Here is a 10,252-nt window from a genome sequence, read left to right on the forward strand (position 1 = left end):
GGGGGGTCCCTCTCTGCAGCTCAGATGCCCCAGCGTCCTTCACCAGGGTCCAAGTTCACATCGGGCGGTGCCAGGATGCCAGAATGGTGACAGGGGACCAAGGAGGCAGCAGTAACAAAGGACAGAGGATGACCCTGAGGGACCACACAGTATCTGCAGGGGACAAGGACGTACCCCTTTGTCAGGGCTTAGAGAGCCAGTTTCCAGCTCATCCCGGTCCCTCATCTTCCTGTGTGGCCTGGGGCAAGCCACTTCCCCTCTCTGGGCCTCAGTTCCCACACATGTCATATTTGGAAGTCAGTGGTGATAGGGAAGGTGTTCCGGGAAAGTCTCCGAACTTCACAGGGTCTGCGGGCTCGGCCACTCTGAGTCCACAGCTGCGGCCAGAAGCTGTGTCCAGTGGGCAATGGGGGGCAGCGATGGTGTCGTGGCAGTGTGCCTGCATGTCTGGCTGTAGCGATCACAGAAACAGGAGGCGGTGAGGCCCGGCAGGGCCACACCGCTCCCGGAAGCCTTCCAAGCAAGTATGGCAGGGGACACCCTGCCGCCAGCCGCATCACCACCTGGTGAGGCTGAGGTCTGGCGATGACTGCGGTGACGGGGTTCAGGAAACCGTCACTATCGTGGGTCTAGACCCAGCAGCCTCCTAACACACACGTAAAGAGAGAGCCCAGCCTGGCTCTAAGATGTGCCCCCACCGCTCCACGCATCTGCAAACCACTTCGACTTTCATTTTTTGTCACTCTGTCAATGACAGCATGTGGCTGGGACAGTCACCCAGCCAGCCGCCGCGGGCACCTGACCAAGGTGGAGGCAGGGTGGTGGGCCAGACGGCAGGGACCGCGTCCGTCTGGGAGAGAGCCCCTCCTCGTTTCAGAAAGCCCGTGACGAACCGGGGGTCACTGGCCGAGGACCCCTCTGGGTGGCTCACCCACCAAAGTGGCAGCTTAGAGCCCCGGGCTTCGGATGGGAATTCCTCGAAGAAGGAGCCAAGCCAGGAAGGCTCGGGCGCTCGGATGGGGAGACGGAGATCAAAAGAACACAGGAAACGATTTGCTATTTGAAAGAAATCCACCCCCTCGCAAGGAAGCTGTACAAAATGCTTAGTCAATGGTTTGCTCTCCTGTCGGGTTGCGGGAAGGGAGAAGCTCAACCCAAGAGGACCACGGAGGGGAAAACAGAGGGCAGACCCCATCCACGAGGCCAAAACTTCCATCCAGGGGTGCCGACTGCTTCCTGGCGGGGGCGATGAGTGCCAGGAAGAGTGTGGAAGGAGTCAACGGAGCAGTGTGCTTCAAGTGCTTCCCCAAGCCCCGCGCTGTGCCCTCGATGCAGTCCCCGTGGGCGATGCCCATTCATTGCTGTCGTTAGTGATGGCAGCCGGGGGAGGCGACTCTCGGTTGCTGTTGAATGATGGGTGGTGGGTGCCCGGGGGTGGGGGGGGGTGGGGAGGGTGGTGGTGGTCATCGCCCACGGTCGTCGCAAGTTGGCGGTAACTGTGAGTCCCGTGGGCGCGTGTCGGCAGGGGCGATGGTTGCCGCCTGCCAGCCGGTGTTGATCTGTGGTTGGTGGCTGGTCGTCTTCAGGGCTGATCCGTGGAGTGACGGTAGTCGGTGGCCGCTCTTGCCCTGAGTGGGGCGGTGATGGCAGCGCTTTTGGCTGTTGGTCGTCCGTTGCTGATTTTTGACGACCGCCCTGGCGATGGTGGTGTGGGAACGGCGGCCTTAGTGGAGGTTGGTCGTGTGTGGCCGTGGACGGCCAGCGCTGTGAGCGTGGCAGCGGCGGTGGCCGTGGCGGCGGGACCCGTTCCCTGTTCTGTGTGACGTTGACGGTGGGTGCCATGATTGAGGTTATCGGCAGTTTTTGTTTGACTGTGAGGGCAAAGCGGGTGAAGGCAGGAGCAGGTTATTCTCGGGGATGGTGATTCGGTGAGGGTGGCGGTGGTTGTTTCTAAAGTGCAGACATAAAGCTGTACGTTATGTGGCTGCCGAGTCCACAGGCAGCAACCGCGGGGATGGACAGGAGTGGCCAGGGGCCCAAGGGAGAGTTCGGGTGGAAGACTGCAGAAGGACAAGAGTCCCCACCTGTCCCCAGAGGAGAAGGGCCTCCAGCTAGGCCAAATGGACACCGAGAGCCCTCCCCCCAAGGGAAGGGGGACCTCAAGAGCCTTTGGAGGCGAGCATGCTGTTTGCACGGTGCAGGGATGCAGGGTGTGGCCCCAGAACCCCACCGAGTTTGGGGGAGGACAGGACCAAGGCTCCGGGGACACACCAGGGGCTGTGGCTGGGGGGCTGTGCTGCATGGCAATGTCATACCTCCTCCCTGCTGGCGACCACAGCTCACAGGACCCCAACGAGGAAGGAAATGGCTGTTTCGTTGTTCTCTCCTGTCTGAGGCTCTTCTCATCACCGCCCAGGAGCAGGGAGGCCAGAGCAGTTAGGGCGAGTTGCAAAAGCTCCCTCATCCAGCCCTTCCTCCTGGCCTTGTGCCCTGAGCCCGGGGGAGTGGCCAGCTCGAGCCTGCCCCTGCCGCTGGCAGTGGTGAGAAAGGCTCATGGGTCTGCTTCACACCCTTGGCCTCGCTGAATCCGTGCAGCTAGCCGCCCCGCGAGGCCAGTGTTCCCATTGTCCAGATGAGACAACGGAGGCAGGGAGATTAGGTGAATTGCCGCACGACCCAAAAGTGGCAGGGGATTTCAACCCCGTGACTCCTAAGGTCACGCTTTTAACAGCCCCCTTGACCTGCGATCTCTTGCTCCCCCCTACCCGATGAGGGGCTGCGAGGGTCTGGGGATGCCTTCCCTCCCCCCGCCCCCATGCCCCAGGCTGCCCATCCCTCCAGCCTCATTTGGGCCTAGAACGTCCATCCCAAAGAAGCTGGAAGCCGTGCTCCCCAAGCCATCCACCTTAGACTGGGGGGGGAGTCTCTCTGAAGAACCTCCCACCTCCCCCCCCCCCCCCCCGCCGCTCTTTCACAAGAGCCCCCTAGGGGGGAGTCATACTTAGCTTGTGGTCAACTGTGACCGCAACCTCTTCATTGCACCCCTACCCCCAAAGAAGGGACTTAGAAACACACTTGGTCCACGGAGACTTGGGAGCCACAGAGAGACGGGCACCCGTGACACAGGGCAAGCGACAGTCTCATCCCAGTGGTATTTCACCCACTCATTCACTCACTCAGCAAGCATCTATGGGCCAGCTCCCGCATCCTGCGTCAATCACTGATCACTTCCTCTACATGCTGCTGGGGTCGCCGGCTGTCATTTTCTGAGGCATCTAGTGTATTTCTTCTCTGCACTGGCTCATTTACTCCCCTCAGACAACCCACGGAGGAGGTTTGTTATGGAACCCATTTTACAGAGGGGAAAACTGAGGCTTGGAGCCATGAAGTGGGCTCCCCAGGCCTCGCACCCACCTGGTCCCACGCCAAAATTCTTGACCGTCCTTCCACACGCTGTACTCACCCTGAGCAAAACCCTCTCTTCCTCCACTACAAACAACCCACAGATTTGTCACCGCGGGGGGCGGAGGGGGAGGCGGGTAGGAGTGGGTCTGGGGGTTTCCAGTGCCCAGGGCAGGACACAGAGGGGGAGAATGTCAGTGGCGGCAAGAGGCAGAGGACCACTCAGCTGGATGGGGGAAGACGGAAGGGACAGGAAGAGGAACCAAGTCCTTGGGGCCAAGAGAGCCAGACACAGCCAGCATCAGGGCCTCTGACCTCAGAGCAAGGAAATGGTCTCGGGTCTCGCTCGGCCCAGCTTGAGGGGCCCAGGAGCCCAGAGACCAGGTTAACCCACTGGGGAAACCCTGGTCAGGACCAACCTTGTCTCTGATCTGAAAACACCGACCCCGGCCGCCTCTGACCCGGACTGGGCTAAGGGTAGCAGACAGCCTCTCCAGTCCTCTTCAAGGTCCTCCCTTCCTGCTGTGTGGCCCTGGGGAGGACAGCTAACCTTTCTGTGCTGTAGTTTCCTCTTCCACAAAGCGGGCCCGGTCATAGTACTGACCTCAGCATGTGCAGGACGGTTCAGTGAGATCGTTCACGGAAAAAGCCTAGCCCACAGTGCGGCACACGGTAAACCCCGGTGGGGTGTTCGCTATTGTTTCCATAGTTACCACCCAAAACCCCACTCCTCAGAGGTCTTCAGAGAGAGGATCCGCTTCCTGTACCCCCCGTACGTCCCCACCCACTGCTGGCTCAGAGAAAGAGTAGGCCTCCCCCCGGCTCTGCCTGCGGCCCCTGAATGACACCAGTGCGTGAATAATACCCCTTCGCTCCCCGATTTCATCCTCTCTCCTCGCCAACGCACTCGGGTCTCCCCATCTTCAAAACGGGAAACGTGCCCGCTGACCCCACGGCTCCCCACAGCCTCTTGCCCTCTTCCTCTTCTCAGCTAGACTGTCTGAGAGCCATCCTCACTCCCCCGTCTACACCTCCTGACCTCCCAATCTGACTGCTGAATGAGGTCACCAGCACTCTCCAGGGGGCCCTCTGTCTCCGGTGAGCTTGGGCACTCTTTGGTAGCATGACTCCCTGTTTCTGCCAACTCGCCCTTGTCATCTCCGGGTCTCACCCGCCCCGGCTGCCTCCAACCTCCCAGCTAACACCCTGCTCAGCCCCTGTCGTAGGCACCCTCTCTGACCCCCGCACAATGCAGCTGGCACAACTCTGTCCTCCCCACTGCCCTGCCCACAGCACCCCGGGGTTCCTAGTGCATCACGGCCAGCACCCCCTTCTTATAACAAACATCTTGGCAGCCCCCCCACCTTGAAGCCCTGAAATGAAATTCACAGACAGGAGCGCCGGGGTGGCTCAGCCAGTTAGGCGTCCGACTCTTGATTTTGGCTCAGGTCACGATCTCACAGCTCGTGGGTTCGAGCCCCGCGTTGGGTTCTGCACTGACCGTCCGAGACTGCTGGGGATCCTCTCTCCCCCTCTCTCTCTGCCCCTCCCCTGCTTGCGCTGGCTCTCTGTCAAAATAAATAAATAAAGTTTAAAAAGTAAAGAAAAGAAATTCACAGACAGTGAAACACACTGACTCCCATCCTTCCAAAAATAATTCACGTGAGGGATGCCTGGCTGGCTCAGGCAGTAGAGCATGTGACTCTTGATCTCAGCGTCATGAGTTCAAGCCCCACGTTGGGTGTGGAGCCTACTTAATCAAAAGTAAACGAATCATGGGGCGCCTGGGTGGCGCAGTCGGTTAAGCGCCCGACTTCAGCCAGGTCACGATCTCGCGGTCCGTGAGTTCGAGCCCCGCGTCGGGCTCTGGGCTGACGGCTCAGAGCCTGGAGCCTGCTTGGGATTCTGGGTCTCCCTCTCCCTCTGCCCCTCCCCTGCTCACACTCTGTCTCTCTCTCTCTCAAAAATAAACATCAAGGTTGTTTTTTTTTTTCTTACTGATGAACGAGTCTTAGTGAAATCTGAATGAAATTAAAATCCCCCTTGACACAGGGTAGTTGCATTGCTGGAAGATGCCGAGGCAAAAAAAAAAAAAAATACATCTATTTTCTCTCTATGCATAAGATAGAAGTTGGCTCTACATCCCAGTGGTTACTAACAGTTACATCGCGTGAATGAGCGTCTGGTGGGGAGCAGTGGGGGCTCTGATCAGGGTGATTATTTGTGCGCACATTGGTAGCTGCAGCCCGCTTACAATGCCAGCCAGTCTCCATCCCCGGGACAATCAAAAATGCTCCCCAATTCTTTTTTTATTTTTTAAGTTTCATTTATTTTTGAGAGACAGAGACAGCACGCGTGAGCACAGCAGGGGCCGAGAGAGAGGGAGACAGAGGATGTGAAGCAGGCTCTGAGCTGTCAGCACAGAGCCCGATACGGGACTCAGTCTCACAAACCGTGAGATCATGACCTGAGCCAAAGTCGGACGCTTAACCGACTGAGCCACCCAGGCCGCCCCATTTGCTCCCACAACTCTTAAAGTGTCCCCAAGAGCAGCAGGGCCCTGCTGAGAACGCTCCAAGCTCCTGACGATGAAGTCTGAGTTCCTTGGCTTGGCATTCAAGGCCCTTCAGCACCTGGCCCTGGTTGACCTCCCCTCCATTCATGCAAGCGCTGTCTCACTTTTCCACTCATTCTTTCAAAAGAGCCCCGAGGCCGGGTTCAGCCCGGCATTTGCCCGAGCCCCTGCCCTCAGGAGCTTCCACACCCGAAGATGTGGCCAGTGTGCAGGATGTCCAGAGCGGGGACAGGGCTGTGGTGAGGGACACCCGGGGAGCTGCGGGGATCCTCAGCGTGGCCTGGGGTCAGGGAGGCCTTCTCACAGGAAATGTCATCTGAGCCAAGTGTGAAGGCACCCACCAGGCAGGAAGGATGCTCTGAGCAGAGGCCTGGGCATCAGCACAGCTTGGAGGCACTGAGGTTAGGGACCAAAGGAGGTTTACCCGAGGTGGGGGGGGGGAAGGCGGGGGGGGGGGGGCCAGGTCACCACCACGCAGTAGGCGCGCCAGAATCCTTTGTGGACCAGATGGATGGGAGAGTGACGGGGAGCCACAGCCAGGTTTTCAGCCGCAGAGCAGAGCGGGGAGACCAGACGTGCCATATGAAACTACCACTCTGACCACTGACCTCAGGCTGGAAGCAGCAAGGGGGGTTCAAGCCCAAAGCCCCCCCCCCCCCCCACACTCCCTCCTCTGCTCTCAGCTCCTGCTTCTCTGCACCTTGGCCTGGCTACTTCGCCCTGCCTGCTGCAGCTTTTTCCCAGGTCCTGAGCAAAGCCCTTCTCGAACTCAAGTCCCACCCAAACAGCCCCTGGGGCCCAGCCACTCGTGTGTGCGGATGCAAGCGCCTGGCCTTTGCTGTCAGGCGGAGCCCACGGTGGAATCCCACACCCCTGGAAACAATGTAGCTATGTCTGTAGTCAAGCCTCAGGCACTTGCCAAGCCTCTGTCCCTAGAGCCCCCTGAGCTGCCGTGAGGGTGGCGGGCTTTGCCCCTGGCCTCCCGGCTTCGGGCCCGTCCTAGGTGCTTGGGGAATGTCAGTTCTGCTCCTGGGGCCCGTCCTCACAACCGCGTGCGTTGCAGAGGAGCACGGGGCCCCTCGCGCCACTCCGGTTTGGGCACCCCAGAGCAGTTCCTCCGGCACATCAGCCTTGAAAGTGAGCATGCTGCTGCCATTTTAGGGATGGGGCCACTGAGGCTCAGAGCGGTGTTGGATCACCCAGCCGGGATTAGAGCCCAGATCTACCAGCCCCACCAAGAACCGGGCTCGTTTACTGCCTGTGGCATCCATCGGTGAACCCCGCTCTGGCTGATGGCATGTCCAGGATCTGACCTCGCACTTCCCCTGCGCAGGAACCCCCCAGTGTCCCCAGGAGAGACTGTGGCCCCTCACCCACCTCTGCCCTACAGCGGCCACACGACAGTGGACAGTGACCCTCCTGCTTGATCCCTTCCTGCGTCTCCCCTCTCCCTTCCCTGGAACCTGCCTGGCAAAACACGGGTCCTCTTTGAAGACTTGATTTTGGTTCCCAGCATCCTTTGCTCTTGGGGTTCCCCCGCCTCCCCCCGCCGCCAAATCTGGATTTCTTTCTCCGCCCTCGTTCCTTGTTCCTCCATCGGGTCATTCCTGCCAGAGCTGAGAAAGGGCTCAGTCCCAGGCCCTGCCCTCCAAGAGCTCCTGGTCTGGGCATGAGGGGCTTCCTGGAGGAAGGGGGCATCTTATCCAGGCAGGAGCGCACCTGCCGGGGAAGCTCCAGGCCGCCATCACTCACCGGTCTGCCAGACTCCTCCACGGCAGGGGTACGCTGAGCCTCGAGTGCACCTGAGACAGCCAGTATGTTTAAGTGTCCAAGGCACCGGATGAGTTCAGTCAGGCTGAAAAGGGAAAACGTTCCAGGCAGGCTTCCTGGAGGAGGGGTCTTTTGGGGGAGCCTCTATCTGAGTCCTCTCCCTGGGGCCGAAAGGAAGTCTCACCTGATTGAAAAGGGAAAAAAAAAAAAAAAACTGAGGAAGGGAATGAGAAGGGAAAGCTGTGGGGGCGGAGGAGCAGGCTCCTGGCTGGGCACAGAGGGCAGAGGTCACGGATGTGACAGGCTAGCGTGCATGACCATGAGAGAGGAGGAGGAGAGCGGGAGGAAGGAGGCCACCTAGGGGTGGAAGGGGTGGGCAGCGGGTCAAATGCCCTGGAGAAGTCAGGGACTCAGCCTGGGCCTGGGCCGGGAGAGGGGGCTGGAGAAGAGAGGGGCGGGAAGTCTGAAGAAGTGAGAAGGAGGGCGAGGCCCCCGCCCCCCTGCCCAGCAAGCCTCCCCCCACTCCCGACTTCCCCCCTGCAACAGCTGCCTGGCACCAGGGTCCCCTCCACGACAGTGCGACACCCGGTGGAGGGACCGAGAACAGAGCCCCCCCTCCTTGGGGGCAGGAGCCCGCTCTCGACCTCACCCACCTCTCCTGGTGTCCCCGAAGTGGGGAAGGGCGCAGGCAGAGGGCCGAGGTGCAGAGTCAGAAGCTGGTGACGGAGGCCAGCCGGGCGGGGGGCACGGAGGCGTCACACCCCCCCCCCCCCCCCCCCCCCCCCCCCCCCCCCCCGCCGCGTCCCCTCTGCAGGGGCTCACCCCCGCCTGGCCACCCCCCACCCCAGGGCAGCAAGGAGCGCTTCCACTGGCAGAGCCACAACGTGAAGCAGAGCGGCGTGGACGACATGGTGCTGTTGCCACAGATCACCGAGGACGCCATCGTGGGCAACCTCCGCAAGCGCTTCATGGACGACTACATCTTTGTACCCCGGGCCCCGGGCGGGGGCGGGCAGAAGACGGCGACAGGGGCGGGAGGGTGACCGACCGGCGGGCGGACGGAGGAGATGTGGGAAGAGTGGCAGGGGGACGGCAGCACAGAGGGGACCGACAGACGCCAGGGCAAACGGTCAGAGCAGGGGGATGGGCTGGGAGCGCGCCGGGTCGGGGGAGGGGACACAGGCCGCGACAGCGGGGCTCTGGCCCCCACTGCCCCCTCTGCCCTGGGTAACTCAGCCACAGCGCGTCTCCCCTTTCCGGACCCAGGCCTGTCTTCCCCCGGGTCCCAGAGCACGTCTCCGTAGCCCCATCTCTTCCTCTGAGCAAGGGGGCTCTGGAGGCCGCAGGGGCTTAGGATTAAGGGACAGGGGCGCAGGGGGGAGCCAAGCCAGCCCGGCCACTGCACCGCCCTTAACCACACCACACCCCAGACCTACATCGGCTCTGTGCTCATCTCCGTAAACCCCTTCAAGCAGATGCCTTACTTCACCGACCGCGAGATCGACCTCTACCAGGGCGCGGTGAGGCTGGGGCCGGTGGGGGAGGCACAGCCCCAGGACCCCTGGCCCCCCAGCGCCACGCTCAGGCCTGACCTTCTCCCCCAGGCTCAGTACGAGAATCCCCCGCACATCTATGCCCTCACGGACAACATGTACCGGAACATGCTCATTGACTGTGAGAACCAGTGTGTCATCATCAGGTACGGGGGTGGGGGTGGGGGGGGCGGGGGACGGCGGTGCCCCTAACCTTCCTGCCCAGGCCCCACAACAGCCTCGCCAGCCCCGAGGAGGTTTGCTCAGAACTCCTGATCCAAATGGGACCTTGCCGTCCCCCCTTGCCCCTGGTCCCGCTTCACTTTGTCACCAGCTGACCCAGGGTATATTGATCTATTCATTATGTTATTGTCTGTCGGCGCATTCTAAATGTCAGCTCTGAGACGGCGGGGATGTTTCTCTGTTTTTTCACTATTGCTTCCCCGGAATCTGATATGGTGCCTGGCACACGGTAGGGAACGAACGAATGAATGAATGAATGAATGAATGAGCAGGCACCAGAAAGGGTACTTATTCCCCCCCAACCCCCCTCCCTGCTGGCTGCTGATCATTCTCTCCCTCACCCACCCACCCCCCCACCCCCCAGTGGAGAGAGTGGAGCAGGGAAGACCGTGGCAGCCAAATACATCATGGGCTACATCTCCAAGGTCTCCGGCGGGGGCCAAAAGGTCCAGGTGAGGGGAGAGTGGAAGGATGGGCCGGGTCTCCCCACGTGCACAGTAATGAACCCCCAGGACCGCCTACCTCATCCTGACCTCCACCCGCCTCTGCCCGCAGCACGTGAAGGATATCATCCTGCAGTCCAACCCACTGCTAGAGGCCTTCGGCAATGCCAAGACCGTGCGCAACAACAACTCCAGCCGCTTTGTGAGTCCGCGGCCCTGCTTTGGAGCAAGGGCTCCCTCCGCACACGCACACGCACACGCACACGCACACGCACACGCACACGCAC

At 60.8% G+C, this 10,252-nt stretch overlaps 1 protein-coding gene and 1 long non-coding RNA gene across 10 annotated transcripts in view; one reads left to right on the forward strand and one right to left on the reverse strand.

Annotated features, from left to right (window-relative positions):
• The window catches only part of LOC121013880 (uncharacterized), a 34,765-nt gene that overhangs the window by 943 nt on the left and 23,570 nt on the right, over positions 1–10,252 (reverse strand). For 3 of the 7 annotated variants that reach the window (XR_005782964.1, XR_005782966.1, XR_005782962.1), the window contains exons 4-5: positions 7,730–7,931; positions 712–1,871 (exon numbers count right to left, since the gene is read on the reverse strand). This is a non-coding gene — a long non-coding RNA (uncharacterized LOC121013880). Of the gene's footprint in view, positions 1–174; positions 1,951–2,315; positions 2,399–7,729; positions 7,932–10,252 lie in introns of those variants that run through there. The other 4 variants (XR_005782969.1, XR_005782967.1, XR_005782963.1 and 1 more) reach the window with 4 other exon arrangements.
• The window catches only part of MYO1F (myosin IF), a 39,956-nt gene that overhangs the window by 234 nt on the left and 29,470 nt on the right, over positions 1–10,252 (forward strand). For all 3 annotated transcript variants that reach the window (XR_005782959.1, XM_040449696.1, XM_040449695.1), the window contains exons 2-6: positions 8,596–8,733; positions 9,178–9,267; positions 9,352–9,446; positions 9,887–9,974; positions 10,078–10,167. Coding sequence is in view for 2 of the 3 variants with exons in the window: in XM_040449696.1 (XP_040305630.1) it covers positions 8,596–8,733; positions 9,178–9,267; positions 9,352–9,446; positions 9,887–9,974; positions 10,078–10,167 (501 nt within the window). In the remaining variant the exon portion in view is untranslated. The remainder of the gene's footprint in view (positions 1–8,595; positions 8,734–9,177; positions 9,268–9,351; positions 9,447–9,886; positions 9,975–10,077; positions 10,168–10,252) is intronic.

The sequence above is a fragment of the Herpailurus yagouaroundi genome, unplaced genomic scaffold (genome assembly GCF_014898765.1).
Source record: "Herpailurus yagouaroundi ecotype Mexico unplaced genomic scaffold, PumYag 200, whole genome shotgun sequence".
Taxonomy (NCBI): Eukaryota; Metazoa; Chordata; class Mammalia; order Carnivora; family Felidae; genus Herpailurus; species Herpailurus yagouaroundi.